Below are 26,468 nucleotides of genomic sequence, written 5' to 3' on the forward strand. Positions count from 1 at the left end.
AATCCACTGAGGCTATCGATTTAGACAATTCCAAAACCACCTATGCGATTTGGGTAAATCGCAAAATCCACCACGCGGTTTAGGAAATCACCAAAGATAATTTAAAAATAATAATATCTTTTAATGAAAAATTAAAAGATAAATACTTTTAATGAATTAAATAAAACGGGTATTCTTTTTTGTTTTTGTTTTTGTGCTTTTAAAATTATACCGCTTTATAATATTATAGCAGTTTTAATAAAACTGATAATTCCAATCTAAATTATTTAATTAAATTAGGTTTAACTAAAATAATTTAATAATTTTAAAGACCAAAATTACTATTATAAGTAGAAAAATAATTATTTTTGCGCATGCTTGTTCAAGCGGATCGACAGGGGATGAGAGGCGAGGGAGGCGGAGTATTAAAAAAAGCTGCCTGTCTATTGATGACCACCGATCTCGCCTTCCTCCTCTTCTCCAGTTCGCTTCCCCCATCCGCCGCCGTTCCGCTCCGCCGCGTCGCTAGCTCTTCTATTCCCAACCCATCCGTGGCCATGGCGGACGCAGAGATGCAGCCGCAGAAGCGGGCCCTGCGGACCCAGATCCGGAGAGCGCTCAAAGCTGTCTCCCCTGCTCAGAGAGCCCAAGAAGGTTCACGCTTTTATCTTTTCTCCGCTCTACCATGGATCGGCTTTGATAGACGGCGTTCGTGCCTTCATTTGTCAACTATAACTCAGTTCACACAAGAGCTAAAAGAATAGAATAAAATGCAGGCCATTTCATCCATATTATGTTTTTTTTTTTTCTCTGAAGTCTGATTATAGCAGATTTAAGTCCAATTTCAGCTCATCCTCGGTTGAATCACTGATTGCCCAAACATCAGAAAAGTGTTAAGAGGATTTGCAAGAAAGATTTCTCAAGGGAAATGAACACCATTTATATACTGTTCTAGTTTGTACAAGAGCAATTTGGAATGAGTTATTTGGAAATACGTAGAATATGGAATGTAATTATGGGTAAACTTCCATACTATGGTAATTATTGATATGTCAAAAATCCGCAAGCTCCAGCTGAGTACTCCTGGGATGATGATGGCCGGACACTCCTTCCTTACATTGTATCACAATAAGATAAACTTCCCGGCCCAAAGTCAACATGAAGTCAGGGTACCGATCTAATATTGGCAATGACCTTCCGATGCTTAAGTTAGATGGTGAGCAGAGAATAATATCGAAGATAATGATGTAGAGAATCTAGTATGAAATGTATGAAAAAGTGAACCTCCTTTCTCCGAATAATTACCCTTCTTTTATAGCTTTTTCTAATGACAATTTTTCCCATTTGGAGCGTTCTTTATGGCATTTAAAACCTTGCATTTCAACAACCTTGGACACCATCCTTATCCTTTCATTTTGACAACAATCGCCTGAAATCTCCACCTATCTTATCCTTTTGTTTTGGCAATAATCATATGAGATCTTTATCTACAAGATGACTTGGGTTGATAATCTCAAGTTGCCAGGGCTGGCCGAGATACTCTCCCGAGCCCGATTGGGAAGTTGCTGAGTTGCTCTTGAATTCTCCCAAAGTTTGGTTTGGAAGACGAGTGTCGTGAGATCCGAGCTCCAAGTAGACCAAACGAAGATCATTGCCAAATGCTTCCCAAGTCCTAGTGGGAAACGGAACACCGAGTTAGGATAATGATGCCGAGTCGAGAAGTCATGTACCCAACTGCTGACTGTCGCTTGAGTCCGTGCGTGTCGCTGATGTGCTGAGTCGGGAGAGAAATCCTCTCGAATCCGAATAGGTCACTGAATACTCGGGGATGAGAGGCCTGTATTCGACCACATGGAGTCTAGTCAAGGGAGTCAAGGGCCTACCACGTGGACCCTTACCTCCACAACACTTAATATCCTCAATTTATCATGGAGTATCATTAGTCACCCCCTACCGAGTCAGACAGAGTGTGGTAAATCGAGTATGACCGTAAAGTCTCAAAAGCGGCACTCGTCCTTCTTTAATTACCCTTTGGAAGGTCGCCTTATTATCTCAAGCTTAAGCTGTTAGCTTATTTCGGGTTTATAGATGTGCAATCTAGTCGAGCACTTAAGAGACATCCTGAAGTAACTAGAGCCAAGGACTCGAAAGGATGCCAGAGTAACCCGAGCTTTTGAATGTTTATGGGTGCAATATCACCACCTTTTAAACTGACTACATTCGAATTCTCCCCTTCAATGGATCGACTACATCCTCGAGCTCCACATCCGATATCATTAAATCTGAAGATATTTTTCTGAATGTAGGCTTTTAAATCCGAGTGTTATTGAGTCTTGAATTTAGCTCCTAATTCTTTTTTGATCTTGAGCAGCATGAGATTCTGACCTGACTTTTCGAATATCGTACTATTTGTCTCCTGAGCACCTTCGTACTAAAAGTCCAACATCTACTAAAAGACTCGGAAGGCTGCCAACTTGAGGTTGGACTTTATGATGCAATCGAGTCAAGACTCGGAAGGTTGTCGACTCGGAGTCGGGCTTTATGATGCAACCGAGTCTAGGACTCAAAAAGTTGCCGACTCGGAGTCGGGCTTAATGACGCAACTGAGTCAAGGACTCGGAAGGTTACCGACTCGAAGTCAAGCTTTATCCTGCACAACCAAGTCATGGACTTGGAAGGCTGCCAACTTGGGGTTGGGCTTTATGACGCAATTGAGTCAATGACTCAGAGGGTTGTCGACTCGGAGTTGGGCTTTATGACGCAACCAAGTCAAGGACTCAGAAGATTGCCGACTTGGAGTTGGGTTTTATCTTGCACAACCGAGTCAAGGACTTAGAAATTTGCCAACTCGGGGTAGGCTTTTTGAGGAGGGCTCTTCCTTTCTTGAATTCTTCCTAGAATGGAGACTTGCTAAAGAAAACATATCGTTATTCTTAAGAATATTTAGCATTTAATAAATTGAACTAATACAATTGGCAACACAATGGTCCATAATGGTCCTGTTCTTGTCTAATGTGGGCTGATTCGACATTTCAATCTTGGGTGACCAAATTTTCAGTCAATTGTAGGTTGCCCTTTGGAATCAGGGATGAAGTTATGAATGGGTAAAAAGTAAAGGAAACAACTCCTCACATAATAAATTGGCAACACCTATTGTTGTTTGTATCTAATATCTAAAGAATGTTTAACATGGAGTTGGAGCCCAAGTAAATGTTAAGACTATAGATCAAAATGATAGAAGGCATGAGGAGACGGAGTACAAGAAATAGTGACTCCAAAACTTACTTATGATGAAAGAAGATAAAATACAAGGTAAAGAACATTATGTGAACGTTACAAAAATAAGCATGTGTCCATGGAAACATACATCCTCAGCAAATAGAGGTAGTTTATGGTATGTCAAAATTTTCTAAAACCAAACTTATTTTTCGCTTTTTAGCTAAAGTAACAGATAATAGGTATTGGGTTTAGAAGACAAGGAAAATCAAAGTTTTAAATCATTTTGCATCAATATAATTGGTAAGATGATCTTAAGGCTATAGATAAATCCTCAAACATTGAGGAGGTCAAAGCATAGAAACTAGCATTATCGATGCATCATGTTCTAAACTAAGACTAATAATAGTGCAATTGCATCAGATAATCATGGATCGATTGCAAGATAAAAATCCTAAGTAGTCACTGATTTGATCAAATCTCCAATGGTAAAATGTGCTAAATAACACCTCCCCATATTTTTAGACACATATAGATCAATATTGGTTACACATTTGTCTTTTGTGACATACGCGTTCACATCAAAAATACTCTTTTAGTACTTTCAAGCTAACTAAATATCATGTTCAAGGTCTTATTAGTCTTAGGGTAAAAGGAACTGATGAAGTTGGGTGTCTCTCTTGTGACTCATCTAATTTTAAAGCATTTGAATCCAGTGATGAAGATGGAATTTTGCCAAAAGAAGCATGCTTTTCATGGAGATAGGAGACTTAATTGGAGAAGACTTGACTATGTTTCTAGGAGCACATGAACTCTTTAAGACCCATGTCTTATCATTATAAAAGAAAGTTGTCTCCTAGAGCCAATGAAAAGCTATCGAGTTCCTCAGAAATTGTCTCAAGTAAGGATATCGAATCTGGCACATAACGTGGATCTAGAGCCAATGAAAAACTATCAAGTTCCTAAGAAACTGGCTCAAGTAAGGATATCGAATCTCGCACATAACATGGATCTTCATTTTTGGAGTCTTCCACTATTGATTTTACCTTAGAGTTTCTAGAAGCATAAAAAGATTCACCTAATAAAGATGAAATTGAACTGCTACTAAAGGATTCAAAGGCTGCAATATATGTACTAGAAGATTTGTCACTCAAAGTAAGTAATGTTTGGGCATTAGGTGTCAATTCTATGCTTCTAGTTGGCTTACATAGTTTATTAACGATTGTAGTGGGATCCTGAAGATTTCTTCCAAAAAATGTTTTTACCGCGTCACGAAGTATTTTAGAATATTCGCTTGACTTCTATGATTTAATGGTAGAGAAGGTAATTTTTATAATCATCTTGATGTATGCCCTCTAATACATGCGTCTGGTATGTCAATGCAGTGCAAGAAACTTAACTTCGTCATGTACTACTATGATTTAATAATGAAAATTGATCGGAGAGATGATTAAAAGAATTATTGTAAACATGTATGACAAAGTATGAGAAAGTTGTTGGTGCTAGGTGCGTAACATTTAACCCAGAATTTTGATATATGACTAAGGTTAAAGTTAGATTTATTAGTGATCTAACAACTTAGTGTAAGTATGCAGATGCAAGTTACTTGACAGTTGCAAAGTCCTGATGAGTGAAGCTAGGCAGTGAAAAGCTCTAGTCAGTGAAGTTAAGCAGTGAAAAGCCCAAGTCAGTGAACTTAGTCAGGTAGGAGCTAAGTCTTTGTTGGGAGCCAAGCAAGAAATCCTGGCTGGGAACTAGGTGAACCAAGTCTAAGTGTGTGGAATGAGCTATGAGTTGATCGCTTGACACAAGTCCAAGTTTGTGTTATTAGCTAGGAACTGATTGATTGACACAAGTCCAAGTGTATGGAATTAGCTGGGGGTTGATTGCTTGGCAAACAAGTTCTGGGAGCTGATTGCTTGACCACTCAAACTTGATGGGTCAAAATCTAGTCTAGTAAGTACGAGTAATTTTAGATTCTATATTCTACAAATTACATGTAACAACTGCAAGGAAGCTATCATGACCCGAAGACTTCATCCCTATATGAGAGATAACCTTCCTACTTGCACAATATTCATCCTTATATCAAAATCCATAAATAATTCCCAAGAAGGTACACAGGCGGTACGAACATGAATTTGCAATACTTAATGATGTAAAAGAATGTAAACAAATGTTTGAACCAAATTACTGACTCTACTATACCATGACATGACTGATAACTAACCTCGTGCAGACAATGAAAATAGAAATTGTCGAAATAACAAAATGCATGAGTGCAATAAAGAAATAAACTGAATTGAATGGACTTTGTAGACTGTCTCCAAAACCATCGTTGAGCATCTCTAAGTAATCATCTGCTATAATGACCAACCTCGAAAATCACCTCAAGTCTACGAATCTAGAGGTCAAAGGGGAAAAAGACTGAGCACAAAGTGCAAAGTGGAGATAGATGAGACGTGCATGAAAATAAAATCAAGACAGCAACAATATAGTTTACACTTTATATTTTCATGTCATTCATCCTTTATTCTCTTCTTAATAAATTTCATTTGTTTTCTTTAATTTTTCATCTTCAACATTACATACATTATAGTCTTTCTTTATTCGACAACTCGACATAATTTATTTAGTGGGTGACGATATGCAATACACCTATCACGGATGTATCATATAAGTAAAGGTGAACGACCTGCAATCCACTAATATGAACACATCATATATAAATGTAATTTAAGGGTGAGTGACCTGCAACCACCCGAGAAAGATGCCTCGTATATAAGAGTGAAGGACCCGCAATCCACTCATAACGAAGAACATCGTATGTATGCACATATACATACATGGATAGGGTGAACGACTCACAATCCACCCGAAAGAGATGCATCATATATACACAGAGTGAACGACCCGCAATCCACCTCATACGAAATACATCATGTGAATGCACATATACAATCACATATATATGATGAATGACTCGCAATCCACCCACAAGTGTCTCACATAAAAATGGGATGAACAACCTGCAATCGATCTCATGAGGTAAGTTATCTCCATTTTGGGCCGAAGCCGATGAACACACCGAAAACGACGGCTCGAAAGCCATGGGCCATGGTTTAAAGTGTGGAGCTAATGCGTTGTATTTCGTCCTAAGATTCATTATATCCTTAATGCAATATAATTAATCTCCCAATTTTTCATCTTTTTGAACATTATATAACTAAAGCTCATGACATAAAAGGTATCATTCTTTCCCAATTAACTCAATTATAAGATGTGAACCTACTAGAGTCTTCTCATAGTATTTAGCAAGTGCGTTGATTTATCATCTAGACTGTTCGAATTCTTCTTACCTTTAACACTACAGTTTTTGCATGGTCTTCTAATATCTAGAATTATTTAATACATTCTAATAGAGTATTAATGGAAAAACAATAGCTAGAGTGTGACGAAGGACAAGGCATTATCAAGCATTAGAGGTAATCAAGCAATAAATATGATTGATTAAGTTTCTTCAAGAAGAAATGTAACCTCACAAAATATATCCTAAAACCTCTTCTAACCGAGATATACTTACATTCTCAAGGAAAATATTATTAACTTTCTAATACCCATGTGATTCATCAACTAAGGAATCTAAACAGACCGTTTACTCTATTCCCCAAATGACCATTAACTATTTTTTTTTCTTTATCTTCTTGCTCGATTAAGATGGCAAGTCTAATCATGCTCAAGGTCATTATAAAAAAAAACAAGCAGATGACTCCACAGATTTTCCAATTGTCGATTAAGTTTCAAAATAGCAAAAGGTGTCAAGATAAAGATCCAAATTTGATGAAATGTATGTGGAATCATGCACGAAAGGTAATAAAAAAAGTCAAGCAAGAACACTCCACCTCAAATCGAAAAATCCTAGTTGTGGAGCACTAATCGTGACACTAGCTCCCCACAACGAGTGGCGTGGGAGCAACGGGGTCAACGAGCGGCGGAGCAACGACGTCAACGAGCAGCCGAGCAACGACATCGACAAGCGGTGGTGACGATGACGACAACGACAACGACGGCGTGGGTGAGAAAAAGATGAGATTTTGTTTTGGGAGATTTAAGGTTAGGTTTTGAGAGGATATGAGGAAGAGGGGGAAAAGTCATGGCACGGGGGGAAAAGTTTGGCTGTTTCTTTTTAATTGGATTTTTTGCGAAAAAGTCCAACAAGTTTTATAATTTATAATTAAGCCCTCTTTCTTAAATTTTTTTCCCATGATGTAATAGAAGTGGTTCGACGGATCCAGACGACCGAAGGAAGTTCGGGGCCTAGTGATAACTCTCTATAAAGGATTTCGGAGGGTCCAGACAACCGTTGTTGGGTCAGGGTGACCGGAGCGTACGGCGACCAGAGCGGCTTCCTGGCGACCAGGAGATGGCGTTTATCAACAATACGAGCGAGTCGAGTCAAGATCAAATTTGATCCCTCTCTAAGCGACCGGAGAGTTAACGAGCGATCGGGGAGCTTCATTAATGTTATCTAACAAATAGAAGTTGTAGCCACGCCAACACGAATACAGGCACTCGGAGAGCCTGTAGACGACCTAGAGAGTGCTCTAAAAGGAGATTCAAGGCAGAGCTTGAAACTCACCAATTCATGATCATTCTTCTCTGTTCTTGTGCTCTCCTATGTTTTTTGTGCTGCGACACACTGCAACTTCGCTATTAAGTTCTGATCAGCAACATCTAGAGTACATTTTCATTTCTATTGTGTTGCCTCATTTTATAATTGTGCTTAATTTTCATTTTTTTGTAAGGTTTCTCCACCTAGGATAAATTAGAAATAAAAATCATATTTTTTTTATTATTGTTGCATGTGTCTATTTCTGCTTTGTTTTAACCATGCTTAATCTGCATTCCTGATTTAAATTGATAAACTGGTAGATAGATATTTATTTCCACTGTGTCATTGCTCTATTTATCTATTATTTCTTTAATTATTAGTTCATAAAATTTGTAACGCTATTCACCCCTCTCTAGCGTCTAGTTTGATCCTACAAAAACATTTACAAGGCTCTGGGACACTATTATTATGCCAGGAGATAAGACAATGTGAAATGCTAATAATGAATCACAAGAATCTTAAACATTAGTTACTTTACTCTCTCATGGAAATCCTATTTGCCTTATTGGATCTTAGTAGAATTTAATTCGTTGAATAGTGATATTTTAATGGGCATCTATAGAATTTGTCCATGGATATTCTACGATTTAAAATTATTGATGATAAACATATTTTAACTATCCGGCTAAGTCAATTGGGCATTGTATAAGAATCTATTGCTTGATGTATGCAAGTCAAGCTTGTTAGATCTACAAAAGGTAACAAGTTACCTCAAGTTATGAAGGCGGCGGTTACAACATCAGTCATGGAAAGTGAAGGTGGCGGTTATGTGCTGCCATAGAACAATCATTGCTTCCAATCCTTCGCTGCTAAGGTAATAACATCGAGACCATTAGAAACATAAATGAGTGCTTTTTAGGAAGAAAACCTCTCCAATGTCACTGATGATAAAACAAAATCTAGCACAACCAACTGATTCAGCACTAGGGAGCCAGTTTTCCTTTGTGAGTATATCCATGGCTTGCCTATCACTTCCCAAACTGATCAAAACACTCAACAATAGGTTCAAAATCTCTAGAGATGTGAAATAGTAAGCTTTACGGTTGTAATCCTTATCTAATAATTGCCCTCGCTTGGTCAAGAAAGGCAAAACTGCATAGCACCATTTTCCTTCATTCTAGTTCTAATTCTTTTGGCATAAGGGCAACTTGCAATGTGATTTAGCCACTAAAAGAGAATCATGACTTGAGAATAAAATCAGCAAAATCAATGGCACCTGAGAACCAGAATTCAGCTCCAGCATTGCAGAAATTGGTGTACTTCATGAAAACCCAATTAACTCCTCTCCTTGTATATCATGGAACTCCCATAGTAATTGTAGAACTCAAAAGTAGCGCATTAAAACCCTCAAATAGAATACCAAGATAGCTGAGTGATCTTTATAGAGTTGCTCTCCTTCTATCTTTGTTTTTCAATGAATAAGGCTTGATGCGTGGCCCTCCTTCAACTGTTGCCTCTCCCACTTTTGTAATATAAATCATTCCCTTTTCTTCTACCAAGAACAATAGGAAAGTGATGCAAGAGAAAAAGGGGTAGTGGTGCTCAGCTCTCCTATAATTGGGGCAATGTGCCTCGTCCTCAAGAATCCTCTTGTGGTAGAAGAGGCAAAATCTGAAATCACAAACACAAGGGAAGACCCTAAAGTCTATGGGATCTAAATCCGCAAATAAGGTACAAGCCAACAAGGAAAAGGTTTCCTTCGTTTGTCCACCACCAATCTGTTTTTAGGAAAGAATCTCCGTTGCTTGGAGGTACTTAAAAGGCTATGTGGCTTGGGTGCTTCCCAAGCCGAGTGTGAAGCCGTACGCCGAGTCGGCTGAGTCTCTTTACTGTTGAGTTGGGACGTCAAGTGTCTAGTTAGGAAATCGATTGCTCGACTGCCGTGTAGAGCATCGAACACTCCTAGTGGTCCCAAATGATGCGAAGTCCGAGCAGCTCAAGTGCTTCTCGAGTCTGAGTGGGTCGTCAAATGCTCGGAGGAGACTTCGAGTGCTCGAAGTTGAGTTGTTGGTCGAGAAGGAAGGTCGAGTACTCGGGAAGTTGAGTCTCGAGTCGGGAAGGAAGAAACGAGGGAATGAAAATAGATTTGTTGCTTTTTCGTCAACACCTTCGCCCATGTTTCCCATAGACAGCGTGAATTATGATACAACAAAAATCTGCAAGCTCCAGTCGAGTACTCCTGGGATGATGATGGCGGGACACTCCTTCCTTTTGTCATATCACAATAAGAGAAGCTTCCTTGCCCAAAGTCAACACAAATTTAGGTGTTAGTCTAGTCCCGGCAAGGGCCCTCCGATGCGTAAGTTAGACGGTGAGCAGAGAATAATATAGAAGAAAATGATGTAGAGAATATAATATGAAATGTATGAAAAAGTGAACCTCCTTTTATAGCTTTTTCCAATGTGATGATTGTCTTTTTCCCATTTAGAGCATTCTTCATGACATTTAAAACCTTCCTTTTTCAGCAGCCTTGACCACCATACTTATCCTTACATTTTGGCAACAATCATTTGAAATCTCCGCTCAGCTTATGCTTTCATTTTGGCAATAATCACTTGAGATCTTTATCTACGAGATGGTCTGGGCTGGGCCAAGCTGCTCTGAACACTTTCGGAGCTCGAGTGGGAAGTCAAGTTGCTCCCGAATTCTCTCCGAGTTTGGTTGGGAAGACGAGTGTCGCGAGGTCCATGCTCCAAGTAGATCGAATGATGAATATTGCCAAGTGCTTCCCGAGCCCGAGTGGGAAACGGAGCGCCGAGTTAGGAGAGTGATGCTAAGTCGGGAAGTCAACTGTCGCCCGAGTTCGAGCGTGTTGTTGCTGTGCCGAGCCGAGAGAGTAATCGCTCGACCATCTAAATCTGAATGGGTCACTAAATACTCGAGAATGAGAGAAGTCGAGGCATGTTCGAGCACATGGACTCGAGTCAAGGGCCAGCCACGTGAACCCTTACTAACCTCCACATCACTTAATTTCTTCAATTTATTATTATAAATCTCCATCACCTGCGGAGAATATTACTAAATTCTCCATTGCTGTGGAAGAACTATTAACGACCTCATGCACTTTTTGCTATGGTATTTAGTGTATATATATGCAACTATATCAGCAACTTGATCCTTGTAGTACATTTGAGCAATGTATGATCTTTTGTTGGTGATGATGACTCACAAGTGAGAATCTGACTCAATTTTTTTTATTTATTATTTTTTTTATGAAGTACTTCATTATGTACTATCCGGATTGCACATTTGTTGTTATCTTAAAGAGGGGCAGATATTGCAAGCTAAAAATGATCGAACTTAGACAATATCTGGATAGGTGTGCTAGATATTCTACCTCCGTGCTAGATTGCAAAACAACTTTGTTTCTTGCTTTTCCAAGAAATCAAGACTAGCTACTTGTCATGGTGTTTATAGTTATAGCATTCCATAACTTTGGATATTATAGCATAATTGCAATATTCTCCACAACTATGGAGATATATAGTCATCATAGTTACCCCCACCCTTTTTTTGATCTGATGTTGCCCCTCCTATCTGCAAACTCATGTCACCTCTTTGTCAATTTTATGTCCTACTGTCACACTTCAGGTGTCCTGCTCTCTCATCCATGCACTATTGCTTTGTCGACTCCTTATCTCTACCATGTGCTAAACCCTAGGTCATCACCATGTGCCCCACTCTACTGATTTCCATCCAGTCACCTATTGCATCACCTCCCGCACAAATCACGTTAGACTTGTAGCACCACCCAGTGCCACGAGATCAAGCAAGGCATGACGTCATCCACCTGCTGTATCTATTAAAATTCTCCCTTCAACACCATTGACTGATTAGTCACCATGAAGCACCCTTGAGTGTTCTTAGAGACAATCTATGAAACATCTAAGATCAGACATTAACTCATCAGTTCATCTAGTAGTTTCTCATTGACCTTATTTCCTTAAGTTGCTGATCTAATTTGTTTGGTAGTTATGGAAAGCAAGGCATCCCATCCTATTTTAATCAAAGATAATATTTTAATCAAAGATGATAACACAAACTATAGTCAACGGTCTTACGTGACAAGAATATTCTTTAAGGGCAAAGAACTATGACTTTATTTTGTTGGCAATATCCATTCTTTAGCACAAGATAATGAAGAACGAGAAATCAACAACTATAGATGACAAAGAATTATGGCTTTATGTTTTTTTGGCAATATCCATTCTTCAGCAAAAGATAATGAAGAATCGAAAATCAACAACTATCAATAACATAGATCGACAGCATCTGTCAGTTCATCGAAAACAGTGTTATAAATTTGAAAGTGCCATAGGAATTTAGGATTTGCTTGCACTAAGATATTATCAAACAAACATTGCTTTGAAATATAAGTTAGAAATAAACATTCACAACTTGGAGTAGGAATTGAAATAATCCATCGTCGAGTTACATTCTCAAATGTTTGTCATTTGGGATGAACTTGGAATTGAAACAATCCATCGTCGAGTTACATTCTCAAATGTTTGTCATTTGGGATGAACTTGCACTATAGAGCCTACATGGACACCTGATACCGAAGTATACTACAAATATCATAAAAAAAATCACATTTGGTTCAATTTCTCATGGCTCTTCAAGACCACTTTGAGTTTGGACATGCCTCCATCCTTTACATGTCTCCTCTTCCTACTGTAGATGCTGCATTAGCAGAATTACTAGTCAAGGGGACTAGAAAATGTATGATTCAATGGTGCTTGCTCTTCCACCGAAATTGTAGGATTATCTCTTACAATTGCAAAAATATTTTGCTTACAATTATACTAGTGTCCGGTGAAGCTAGAGGGCATTTGCAAACAAAAATATTTCTGCTGATGTTGCTGCCCAACCCATCATGACAGGCAAGCGGTACTTGATTATGGTGCTTTTGAATCATATGACGTTTGTTTCACCATTTGGAAAATGACCTCATCATGTGGATAATTCTTGTTCTTTATTTCAATGACATGGCTATCATGGACAATGATTCTCAGGGCATTCTTCAAACCAAAAATTAAATTATTTTCAACAAGTCTTTGATTCAAAGCATCATAATCAAAGTATCAATTATCTGTCATGGTTATACTAGCAGCAGTATGAGGATTAGAAGTATTATTAATGGAGATTGCTTGGTGAATCATTTCTTATGCATCAATAGTGGAAGGAGTTCTAGTAGGATGTTTGGTGCAGCAGCAACAGTAGAAAAGTTTGAGCTTGAGCTTGCAGATGCCCTTTTAGACTGCATGTTCAAGAGGGACAATTCTGAAGTGTGTCCAAACTCTTTACAATAGTTGCATTGGGCAATAGTATTATTATGAGTGAAATGCCCTATTTGCTGCAATTGTGGCACTGGATCCGAGAGATATCTTGTGATATGTGTGGTGCACCAAGGACCACTGAATCAAATATCCACACAAGTGATTTCTTTCTAGTCTCCTTACCTAGTAATCTGCTAGTGCAACATCTACATTAGGAAGAGACTTGTAAAGCATGGATCCACGTACCAAGTCACAGTGATATTGAAGAGGCATGAGAAATTAGATTATATGTGATTCTTCATGATATTTGTAGCAGATTCTGTGTCAGCTATCTATTTAGGCTCTATGAGTTCAGGTTAATTTCAAATGAAAAACATTTGAGAATAGAACTCGACAGTAAACTATTCTAGTTCCTGCTTCAAACTATGAATATAAATTAGTATTTTAGGGCAAAGTTTGTTTGATCATATGTAAGCTTAAGGAAATTTCTTTTTTTTTTTAACTTCCAAATTTATTTAATTGTATCTTGATAGATGGACTGATGGTGTTGACGATGCATGTCATAATTCTATAATCATTGATTTCTCATTCTCCATTATCTTTTACAAAAGATTGGACATTGCCAACAAAAAATTGCCATAATCCTTTACCCTTGAGGAATATACTCATTAGATAAGACCATTGCCTGTAGTTTGTACCATCAAGTTTGATCAGAATCAGCTGGGGCATCTTGCTTACCATAACCACCAAACAAAAATAGGATCTGCAACTTAGGAAATAAGACAGATGGATGAACTACTAGTTGAAGCGATGAGGGGGTGTTTAGTCTTAGATGTTTTGTGGATCTTTCCCTAGAACACAGGTGTGCTTCATGATGATGGATCAACCGATGGCACTGAAGAGAGAACATCGAGCGATGCAGCAAGTGGATGGTGAAGGATGTGGAAGAAATATTTCTCATTGGCAATGAAGGTCCTTTATACACAAGTTTGTACAAGAACAAATTGGAAAGACTGTGTTTGGAAAATACATAGAATTGATAATATAATTATGGGTGAAATCCTATATGGTAGTTATATGTCTCCACAGCTGTTGAGGATGTTAAACCTGTGGACTAGTACAAATATTAACAAAAAGCATGAACAAGTTGGTAGACAAACTACTTAATACATCGCACATAAGTTTTAACTATCTGGTTTTGATTTTTGATAGTGGAACCAGTTTCATTGTAGCCACTAAGTTATGTTATCTTGTTTGTCAACCTGTACTTGATTGACTATCGTTAAACATCCTATCTTTCGCCCAGCATAGTCTTCAAACCTTATGGCACAATCAGTTGACATGATTAATCAGCACCATAACCAACCCTACAGTGCATCTAGGCCTATGAATCCAAAGACTATTAAGCATCCTGGGCTTTTCGCCTTGAGATTGAACATCAGTGCAAGATTTTGCAATAAAATACTTGGTCAACTTCAAGTGAATTATGCCTTTGTTATAATGTTAGGAAGCTTGCTGTTTATTATTTATTTAAGTACTTGTGCTTCTCTTCACGCACTTATAATTTTCTTTTGATCTCCTCAGACATTCTTAACACTCTTTAACACTCTGATACTGATAATGCTTCACAATTGGTTAGGCATCTAATTAGAGAATTCTGTTTGATTTCAGATTCAGCAATTCAAAATTTTGTACTTGATTCTTCTTGGTTTCAGTCTAGTAAAGGGTTATGTGCTTACTTAAGTTGTGAGACACTTCGTGAAGTTGATACATCAAGAATTATAGCAGAAGTTCTGAAGATGTCAGATGCTGGTAATTATCTCAACCACTTCTGTTTTATTCTTGTTTTTTAGTTATGTTTAATTCTCAGCACATGTATTCACTGTACCATCAGACATTTCAGTTATTTTTTAAAACTAGAGTATATGCACAAATTCTGATGGTGATTTAAGTATGCACTGACTACTAGTTTCTTCTAAACCATGGCTAATATAATGCATTTGCCTTGGCTACAATACGACTTCGAGCTTATTCTACATACACTTTTCCAATATTGTTTCCTAAATTTCATGTCAAAACCTAAGTTGCCAAAGGGTAAGTGTGCATAAGTGTGGCAAATGAGATGTTTACAAAATTCTTAGGTACTCACTTATGCAAAGTTAGATGGTTACTATATGTTTTGTGTTTTTATAGGTTGTTTAGGTTCATATGCAAATATTTTATATGGAATTTTGAATTGGTTATGTTGATTATTTTGCTTTGTGAAGTGGTAAAAGTAAAATCTTTTTATATGGATTGTTTAAATTGACTAATTTGATGTATTATGTGGTATTTTTCAACTTGTGCATTTTCTCATTGGCAGTATTGTGAATGCTGTCAACAAAAGTGATAAATATTCTTTCAGTATAATCCACATATGTAATATAAATCATTTATTGAAGACAACTAAATAACATCAAGAAACCATTCTTTTGTGAATCTCCAAGATACTTATGCCATTCTTGATTGGAGAATTATGTTCATCATTTCCATCATTTAGGGTATAAAGTATACACGTGTGCTTACTGTCCATTTTCAAATCAAGAACTTGACATGCAGATAAAGAAAAGCCTATATGTTCCAAGGGTGGAGGATAAAAATAGCCATATGAGGATGCTCAAAATCTCAACTATTAATGACTTGGTAGCAAATTCAATGAATATATTGGAACCATCGCCTATTGATGCTGCTCAAAATGCACGTGAAGATGGTAAACTTTCTAATATCACACACTCTTTCTTGGTTTACTTGCTTGTTTTAAAATTATTATTGATTATGTTATTAATTCCAATATTGTTTTTTTCACATGTAATGCCTTATCAGCATTGATAACTTGGTTACAAAATTGACTGTCTGTGTTGTACATCAGTACAAAGTTTTGCATGCTAAGTTGAAATAACTTTTTTCTGGTGTGCGCTTGTAGTTATAGTAATGAACTGGTCTTTCTGGAACAATCTAAGTAAATCCGTCCGACCAATTAATAACCCAAAGCACTTGTTTTTATTGGAATTTGAAGCTCTGCTGCATGCCAAGTTTCTACCTGTTGATCTCAAACTTAATCTAGAATCAGAGCCCACTTTAGTGATTATAGTGATGTTTTCAAATGTTGGCAGTGCCGACTAAACATTCTATTTGTCAAAGATTAAAATCCACATTGTTTTGGATATGAAGCACAACAAGCACAATAGTCTGCTTGATAAATATAAAATGATCAAGGCAATAGTCTGCTCCATTTAAACTATTTTGTATTCAATCATGCGGCTACTCAATCTAAATTAACATGGCTGTTGTATAACTAATAAATTTTAATATTTAACACGTAAAAATACTCCAATAGTATTCAATGTTTAATAAAAAAATTCATCTAGAAATAGGCAGTAGTGTCTGAAGCAGATCAAAGCTGTCTTTAGTTGATTTAAACAAATAAATAGCTTAGAAATGTTTCTTTTATACTTCTAGAGATGGAAATAGGTAATACTACGTCCATGTTATTTTAATGCAAGGGTAACATGTAGTTGTAGTGGGTCACACCTTGAGAAAGGATCCAATGTAATTTATGAGTAGTTCTCAGATAGTGCCTGTGTTTTTTTGGCTCAGCTTCTACCAGCTTGCATTTCATATGAAGCTAGTAAGGCATATTTGCCTTGTTTTAGACAATTGTTTGAGAAGCTATTATCTTTGGTAGCCAAATTGCATACTTTATGTTGCCTCCTGTGGACAAAGGATATTTTGGATATTCATGTCTAAGTATGAGAATCAAAAAAGTTTTTTTCAACTAATGTCTCATTGATACTGCATCATGAAATATGTCAGAAATTCAGACTCAATGTAGATAGTTGACAATGCTTTCACTACTTTTCATTGCAGTTATGCTGGCAAATCAACCAGTTGATCTCTTACTTTTACCTGGTAAACCTGCATGTCATATTTTTCTAACATCTAAAATATGTTTCAGTTTCATCTTTTCAATTTCAATATGCAGGACTTGCATTTGATAGACAAGGAAGACGTCTAGGTCGTGGTGGAGGGTATGATTCCAACGTTTGTCATTTTAATTTACTATTAATTGACTCAACTTAATCAGAATGGTTGCTGAATAACTTGCTTGTCATGCTCCACATTTTTAAGTTTTCTGTTTTAATAATTCAGTTTTATTGCATGCACAATATGCTGGGAAGACCAGGTTTGTTACTTGTTATGCCTAAATGCATAATGCTTTGAAGAGTTAACCTTAAGTGAATGGAGATCATGGAGACTTAAAAAAATTGCTGAAACTGTATATTTGAGCGCTAGGTGATTGAAATTAGGAACTCCTGTCTTGTTCTGCCTAGTTGTGCACCTTTGGACCTCTTGGAATTTGTGCACTCTTTCTTCATGTCTTTGGAGATGATCCATAGTTGTCTATCATTCACAACCTGCTTACATGCATGAAGAGTTTTCCCTGTTCTAGTTTCAGGTGCTCAAAATCTTCACGTCCCTGGTAATGATTCATCTTCAATACTTGGATGTTTTTGAAAAAGTGGATGCCATAATTTTCTGTGTCACCCATTCACCATCTTTAGGTCTTAATTTTTAATGAATAGGGCCATCACACACCTATGGGCTCTCTGTTGGAACCGAATTCAAAATTCGGATATTGTGTTTCTACACCCTTATGTGTAGCGAAAATTTAAAATTTTATTTTATGATTTAATTATTAAATCACAGGAATGTTCGTATGGATTTTTAAAACAAATATAAGCATGATCTTTAATCTAAGCATGCATTACAATCTAATCATTCAAGTAAGATCCTAAAAGCATAATAAAGATAAACTATCATGTGATTGATTCATCTAATGCTCATTTAATTATTTTATTTAGAAATGCAAAATATCTAATTCAAACATACAGATCATTTAAGCATAACCTAAATAAAACTATTAATATAAGCATCAATAAACATATGAATCAAAACATAAGTAAAAACATACCTTTCAAACTACCTTGGTTTTGCGATGTATTGAACTTGTACTTCCAATGCCTAATTTGGTCCACGATCGGAATCCCCTTTCCAACGTTTGATCACACTAGTGATCAAGTGTCGTTTTACATTGAGACGATTGAAGAATATTCCTCAAAGATGAGGGACCAGCCACCTAATTTCCCTTCACAAGAGGCTATCCAAAGTGCTCTCAAAAGGGATGCATCTTCCAACAATTGCTAGGTGCTAGGCGGCAACAATTGGCATCTCAAATAGGAGAAGCAATGACAAGGAGATGGAATCTGTCTTGATGGAAGAGAGGGAAGAAGATCTCTCTTCTTCCTTTGAGAGGTAGCGGCAACAATGGGAGATGGGCTGCCAAATTTCTCCCAACAACGATCCAGAATTTTCAAGAAGAGGGCTGCTGAAAATTCTCCAAGGCACATAATTTTCTTCCCTTGAAAACTCCAAAAGAATTTTTCTTCTCTTGAAAACTCCAAGACGATACTACGATTCTCTTTTAATACTTCCAAGAAAAAAACTTCTTTTTTAAGAAGTCACATCTCTTTTCTCTTGATGGATAAAACGTGGAAGTGAGGAGAATAGGATGTGGTGGAAGTGGGAAAGGTGGAGAACGTGGGGGAGATGGTGGAAAAACTAAAACAAAAATATTTTTATATTTTTCTTTCTCCTTTTTTTTTTTATTTTCTTCCCATGATGCAAAACTTAATGTGATTGCATTTCCTCTTGGGCTTGAGCTTTCAAAACCCATTGTATCTCTTCCATCTTAATCCATTGGATGTAGAACCTTTTTTAGAATCCAATTATGTGAGTCCATCATAATCATATCAACGATCCAAAATTACCAGTGTGGCGAGGACACTTGCTTACCATTATGATAACTTAAATCCGATTTGTAGACTATGTGTGGAACTCTTCCACTCTCCTTGTTTCCATTAATTGGAAATCACTCAAACTCTTTTATGAATCATAACATTTGATCATATCAAACTTTAGTTGTGAATTCACTGTTTGATTATATCAAACTTTGTTCGCTAAATTCAACTACTTTGAATTTGACTTTCTCAATGAGAAATAGTGAAACCAATACTTGTGTAACCTTCAATGGTTCACGGATATAAATAGTCGTGGGTCCACAACTCTTTGTAATTCAGGACTATACTCTTCCTTTTATCCGGGCATACCCTTAATAGCCCCATCCAATGATCAACTCTTTGATCATAGGACGTCAGATCTAATTCTAATTAACACTCAATGAATTATGGTAAGAGCGTCTAGCAACACCGCCCCATGATTCCCTACGTATCATTTGCCTATAAGAACTGGTCGATTATGATTAATGTACAGTCCGATCCCTTTATCTCATATATCTCGGTTGAATCTATAACCATTCGTCCATCGAGGATTGTATATTGATTCGATAACCACGTGATATATCTTATAGTGATATCACATGTATAACTAGGAAACTCATTTCTTAAAATAATTCTTTCAACTCTGATTAGAGACTTTATACACTATAGAACAATATATTATATAGGATATCTACACCCGTGAGTGTGTAGTGAATCCCCGATTACAATACATTGACTCCTATATATTTTGTTATTACACTCAATATCACCACCTGATGACCCTAATAGAGTCGATAAATAAGTTAAAGTGCAGCTCTAGCATATAGAGTCTCAATGTTGTCTCAGGTCGTAAGGACTATTAATGTAACGCCCGCCCTCCCTGCTACTAAAAGGGATGGGGCTACTTACTTACTTAACTATTCCAGGATACACATGCATATTTAAAATTTATTTTTAGTAACATAAAGCAGCGGAAATGTCATGAAGTTATACTGGAATGTAGCATAATACACTGGGTTCATGTCAGACATAACAAAAATAACATAGCAGGTCTTTATTTGTCTTAGCCGAGCCACTGCCACACACATCTGCTTGCCTCTCCTGCAGCTCCCTTAGATCATCCATTCCTTGCCTTTATATGTGGTACAAGGAAAGTAAGCTATGAGCACACAAGCTCAGTAAGATCCTTTCCTACTCACAAAAACCATATCTCATAGCATAGTCATATAAGCATACAATCAATGGAGACATAATCATCTAACATTATATCATGTGAACATAGCCTCCTATCATATCATATCATTAAGAAACATCATACTCTAACATGTCATAAATAAAGGAATCATGTAGTGTGAATCATAGAAGCATAACATATCATCAGGTCGTATAAATCCTAAACAAAACATCTTATAACATCATGTCCTATAAGTCATAAGAGTATGGCATAACATCATGTCATATAATTCATAAAAACGAAACATATCATATCATGAATGGGTGTATCATGCAGAATGTCTTTTAAAAACATATGCCATGTCAAGTGCAAGATGTCTTTAAACATATCTTTTTTTTTAATACTTAAACATAATATCATCATCATGAGGGCCCGACTTGTACCACATACATACATAAATGCGCGCAATCCCTAGGACAGGGTAGCTAGCCCCGAACCTACTAGGGATCTAGACCCGTTCATAGTTCGTCGGCCTAGGGGGGCGTACTAAGGAGCCCATCCCTTTTTACTAGACCCGTTCATAGTCCGTCGGCCTAGGGGCGCTTATGGAGCCCACCCTTGGTACAAGCCATACAAAGTAAAATACTTGTCATGCATATCATATCATCATAACTGTCATATCATATCAACATAAATGTCATGCTCTTGTCTTAACATGAAGAGTGCTCTTAATCCCAACTTAAGGGAAGCAACTCTTAGTCATTTTCTTACCATATCATAAGGCATGCATACTTGGGCACATAGCCATCATAAAAATCATTTTCATGCCTGATTCATAAGCTTACATAATTGAGCATGCAACATATATGAAATCATACATACTTGATACCAACATAGCCATCATAGGAATCATTTCATGCATGGTTCATAAGCATACACAAATAGGCATGTTACTTGTCTTATCATAAAGCATGCATACCTAAGCATAAAACACATCATCAAAGTCATCATCATGCATGGTTCATAAGCATACTTAAATGAGCATATAATGCATCATAGAAACATAATCATACATGGAGAAACATTTACTAGCATCTCCTAATTCATATACTAGTAGGTGAGACACTTAGAAGAAAAATCATAATTGGGTCTCTAACCCTCCATATAGTGGCCGAAAGTCACCATGCTTGGTTCTAGATTACGACATCATATAAGCTTGTGAACCTTAGATGAATCTCAGAACATAAACTACAAAATATCATGAACATAAGAGGTTTAGGTTCTAAGCTCCCTAGGTCTTTTAACTTAGTTGTGGCCGAACCTTTTAAGAACATGAACTAAGTTTTATACAAGCATAAGAATACCAAACTAACTCCATATCATATCATAAGGGGATCCATGAGCTTTCTAAGTTTAAATTTAAACTTCCTTGAACCCTAGAATATAGTCATGGCCGAAAGTTTCATGAAAGGAAAAAGTAAGCTCTAACAACATACAAGCATGAATATTGAATTGCATTCATATCATATCATAAGAAGATTCATGTGCATGCTAGGCTTTAAATTTAAACTTCTTGGAACCCTAAAATCTATCATGGCCGAAACTTCAAGGAAAGGAAATTAAATTCCAAGCAACATACAAACATGAATACCTAGCCAAGTTCATATCATATCATAAAGAAGTCTATGAGCATGTTAAATTAGGTTTTAAGCTTCTTGAAACCCTATACCCTATCATGGCCGAAACTTCAAGGAAAGGAAATAAAACTTCCAAGCAACATACAAACATGAATACTTAGTCAAGTTCATATCTTATCATAAAGGAATCTATAAGCATATTAGATTAGGTTTTGAGCTTCTTGAAACCCTAGATCCATCATGGCCGAAACTTCAAGGAAAAGAAATTAAATTTCCAAGCAACATACAAACATGAAGACTTAGTCAAGTTCATATCTTATCATAAAGGAATCTATAAGCATATTAGATTAGGTTTTGAGCTTCTTGAAACCCTAGATCCAGCATGGCCGAAACTTCACAATAAAGGAAATAAAATTCCAAGCAACATACAAACATGAATACTTAGTCAAGTTCATATCTTATCATAAGGAATCTATAAGTATGTTAGATTAGGTTTTGAGCTTCTTGAAACCCTAGATCCATCATGGCCGAACCTTTACATAAAGGAAAATAAAATTTCCAAGCAACATACAAACATGGATATTTAGTCAAGTTCATATCATATCATAAAGGAATCTATAAGCATGTTAAATTAGGTTTTGAGCTTCTTGAAGCCCTAGAATCTATCATGGCCGAAACTTTACATAAAGGAAAATAAAATTTCCAAGCAACATATAGACATGAATACCTAGCCAAGTTCTTATCATATCACAAGGGAGTCTATAAGCATGTTAGATTAGATTTTTACGCTTCTTAAGGCCCTAAAACATTCATGGCCGAAACATATAAAGAAGAAGATCATGCTTTAAACAACATCCAACATAAATCTTTAACTAAGTTCATATCATAACATAATGAGATCCATGAGCATGGGTTTCTTTCTTTTATTTTTATTTTTAAGCATTCTAATCCTCACGGAAATTTCGTAAGCGACTTGTACCACAGGTGAGGGGATACTTACATCCTTGTGTTTGATTTCCTTAGGGAAGTAATCTTGATTGTGGAGCCTTCCTAAAGAGGAGTCCTCCTTTGTTTTTGGGTTTCGGCAATGGAGGTGGCGAGAAGGTGTGGTCACGGTGAAGAGAAGGAGGGAGAAGGAAGAGGAGAAAATGAAATCTCTTCTTTAATTTCCCCTTTTATTCTACATGAGAGGAGGAAGGGAAAATGCACTTTTCCTTCTCCTTTCTTTTACTCCTCCTTTAATGAAAAGAGGAAGCAAGAATCCTCTTTTCTTTTGAGAGGAAGAAGGCTACTCTAACTTCTCCTTCTAAGAAGCTCTTTTCTTACTCTTAACTATATTGTCACTTTTCTCTCTAACAATAACTTCTCTTGGTCTATTGGTTAACACATACATGTATCTAGTAAAAGATCCAAGGTTCAAACCTTGGTCATCTCTTTTTGGTTCTATATTTTTTTTTTTTATTATTATTTTTGCAAATCTTCACATAAGGCCTATTTCTATTCATGATAAAAAAAATATCTAAAATCTTGCTAAGCACCCTATGGGTGTTACAATTAATGTACAACCACAACTAATGACTTATTCACTTGATAAATGATAACCATTTAGAAAGTTTGTGTGAGGGATGTTCGATAAACTCATCATATGATCACCCATCTGTATATTTGAACATCTCTATGTCTTTATCAATGAAATGTGGTACACTACATCACAAATGTTAATCTCTAGCTTGAGCGGCCTTTTATCCTTGTTTATCAGGTGACCCAATTGACTATGAACAAATTTAGAATATATAGTAAATATTGATGTATTTCATGATGGTCATCATATATGTGGCTCACTATAATATCAAGGACTTTTTCTATGCATCTAGCATGAGTATAAAGATAAAGTAAATGTCAAACTGAATTGAATTATATTAAAATAAAGGTTGTTTATTTACAAGAGTCAATCAAACTTTAGCCAACAGTTGATTTTGCAAGGCACCTACTCTAACACTCACCAATCCAATTTGAAGCATATTTCTCAAGGTTCTTTGATCTTTAGCAGTCAAAGACTTAGAACAATTTTTCGATATGGCAACATCAACTTCACACTTGATGAATTAAGTGCGGTAGTGAATGCTACATATTGAACTGAAGCATATGAGAGAGTTTTGAAATCTTTGCATCTGTAATCCTGAGTTTGTTGGCGACAGAAGACGATATCAATTTGGACAAACTACACCCTTGATCTTATTAGAACAGAATGCATCCGTATAAATCTTGCTCAAGAGGATGAACGGGAGCTTCAGCAGGCAAAAGTAAATGGATGGAAAATCTGACTCTGAGATATATTTGTTGTGACATTAACAGGTTAACATAGATTTGTTGAAATTAAAAAGGGAGGATAGATTTTATAGTAGTAAAGGCTGGGATGCTATAGCAATTAATCTTTTTTAAAATTTTCTATGAAGTTTATAGAATGCAAGTTAATTAGGGCAAAAATCAAAAGGCACCCCAAGTGGAAATATCAAAAAGACATCTCATCCCTAAATTTCTTCCCCAATTGCCCCTTTTATCCGGTCAGTCCAACACTTGTAACTTACGTGTCTGCCTCTCATATAAACTAAATGGTCTTCATGATGCAACACTTTTAACCAAATTGATATGTCATGTAGCACTTTTGATTAGAACTGCTACATGGATTTACACCAATCTGGATGCTTGTTTGATCATTGAATTGTGTTTTTTGGACCATAGAGAGTTGTAAGATGCATTCGTCTTTCACACCTGATTAGATTTGCATCATGTAGCAGTTTAGGCCAAAAATGCTACATGGACCTAGATTGATCTGGCTTTGTGTTCCATGAACCCTAGGGATGATCAGATTTGCATCATATAAGAGTTGAAAAATGTAGCAGCTTTGGGTTGGTTTTTCTGGGCAGCCGGCTTGTGTTACAAATGTTGGACCGGCCAGGTAAAGAGGGGCAATTGGGGAAGAAATTTAGGGATGTGATGTCCTTTTTAATATTTCCACAACATGGAGCGCCCTTTGATGATAATGAAAAAACGGGAGCCCTTTTTTATTTTTGCTCAATTAATTATATTTCTTAGGATATAACTCTCCATAGGGGTAATACTCCATTATTCTTCGTGTGAGATTTCCCTTACCAGTCACGAACTTTTTATTCTAACTGTTCTATTTAAGTTATTGTTTGCCACCTTAACATCACATTAAGTCAGAAGCCAAATCCTTCCATACCTTCTTTTCTCACCAGATCAATCATGAAGTCTATCTTAAGAACTATATTCTCAGCATACGATATACTACTTACTTTTATTTGTATGGCATGATCTACATTTTGTGCATGCTGCAGATACTATGATGTTTTCCTGAAGAAATATGAAGAGCTCGCTAATCTGCGAAAATGGAAACAGCCACTTCGAGGTAACCTCATATCATGTTTGCCATCAATTCTGGTAAAAGACACCATTGCATTTCCATCTTGTTGTAAATGTGCCCAATATTATTGACAAGATGAAATAACCTGGTATAATTTATCAATGTGGATTTTTTTTCCCTTATTATTGCTTTGCACTGCGAACTGATCTACGGCAAAGGTCAAGTTGCACGGATAGGGATTGCATTATGTAAAGTACTCACTAATTGTGTAAAGTACTCACTATCTGAGTCTGACCATGATGTAGCTAACCAAACTGACGAGCATCTCGGAACACGAATGTGATTGAAGTTCTTGTTCTTCTGGTTTAGCTCCGAGATGGGTATTTAAGTCCAATCTTACTGATATTCTACCCAATTAAAATTATACGCAGATCTACCCTAAAGCACAGGTTGATTGTGTCATCCCTAAACATGGACTACTCAAAACACCTCTTCATAGTATAGTTATATTGATACCCATTAAAGTGTTCTATTGATTTTTATTATTTCTTACTTGGCTCCTTGCAGTTGCACTTGCATACTCCGTGCAAATTCTCGAGGAGAACGTGATACCAATGTCCCCGACCGACATTCCAGTTGATGCCCTTGTTACAGCAAATGGTGTGATTGCAATCAGCTCTTCTGCGAGGGAGAGGTTGTAACTAAATTACCTAAACAAATTTGTGTGTTTCTTTCTCATTAGCTTAATCTTCTGCTGTGTATCAAACATACACCAATTTAGTTTCCCGCTGTTACAATTAATTTAAGAAGCTAGTTTAGGACTGATAATAAGAGACGCATTGTTCGCTGCTTTGCAGTTCGCTTTCTATGTACATGAATTTTCTATGCGACGATGTGATAAAATGATAATTGTCAATAAAGTAGTCTTCTTGTGTATTCTTGACAGTTTTATAAATATGAAGCTACCCAATACGTAAAGAAGGCCACTGCCAAGTATGATCGGATTGGATCTCTTGATTGCACTCAGATTCAAGGCAACTTGTTTTTCAGTTGACCAGATTTGGTTCACTTTAGCTCCGAATCAGCTTGGTTGTCTATATTTAGCTTCGCATACCGACTTGATGCCTGAGTTGATTGGACCAATGACTCAACCGATATGAGCCACTCGAGTCGTCCATTCAACCCAATGACACGATTCAAAGAAAAAAAATATTGTCACCTTATTAAATTATAGTGGCCTTCCTCTAATC

At 36.8% G+C, this 26,468-nt stretch overlaps 1 protein-coding gene across 1 annotated transcript; it reads left to right on the forward strand.

Moving 5' to 3' along the window:
* Positions 1 to 354: 354 nt before the first annotated feature.
* On the forward strand, positions 355 to 26,051 carry LOC122019835 (5-formyltetrahydrofolate cyclo-ligase, mitochondrial-like). The gene is made up of 7 exons (XM_042577395.1): positions 355 to 633; positions 14,818 to 14,958; positions 15,731 to 15,895; positions 17,053 to 17,094; positions 17,168 to 17,213; positions 25,193 to 25,263; positions 25,786 to 26,051. The coding sequence occupies exons 1-7, from the start codon at positions 381 to 383 to the stop codon at positions 25,917 to 25,919; spliced, it is 852 nt and encodes a 283-aa protein (XP_042433329.1). The 5' UTR covers positions 355 to 380; the 3' UTR covers positions 25,920 to 26,051.
* Positions 26,052 to 26,468: the final 417 nt, after the last annotated feature.

The sequence above is a fragment of the Zingiber officinale genome, chromosome 9A, assembly GCF_018446385.1.
Source record: "Zingiber officinale cultivar Zhangliang chromosome 9A, Zo_v1.1, whole genome shotgun sequence".
Lineage (NCBI taxonomy): Eukaryota > Viridiplantae > Streptophyta > Magnoliopsida > Zingiberales > Zingiberaceae > Zingiber > Zingiber officinale.

Coding starts and splice junctions, on each gene's coding strand:
- LOC122019835 (XM_042577395.1), top strand. CDS start 381: ATGAGAGGCGAGGGAGGCGGAGTATTAAAAAAAGCTGCCTGTCTATTG. Junction 14,959..15,730: donor TCTGAAGATGTCAGATGCTG/GTAATTATCTCA, acceptor TTTCAAATCAAG/AACTTGACATGCAGATAAAG. Junction 15,896..17,052: donor TCAAAATGCACGTGAAGATG/GTAAACTTTCTA, acceptor TTTTCATTGCAG/TTATGCTGGCAAATCAACCA.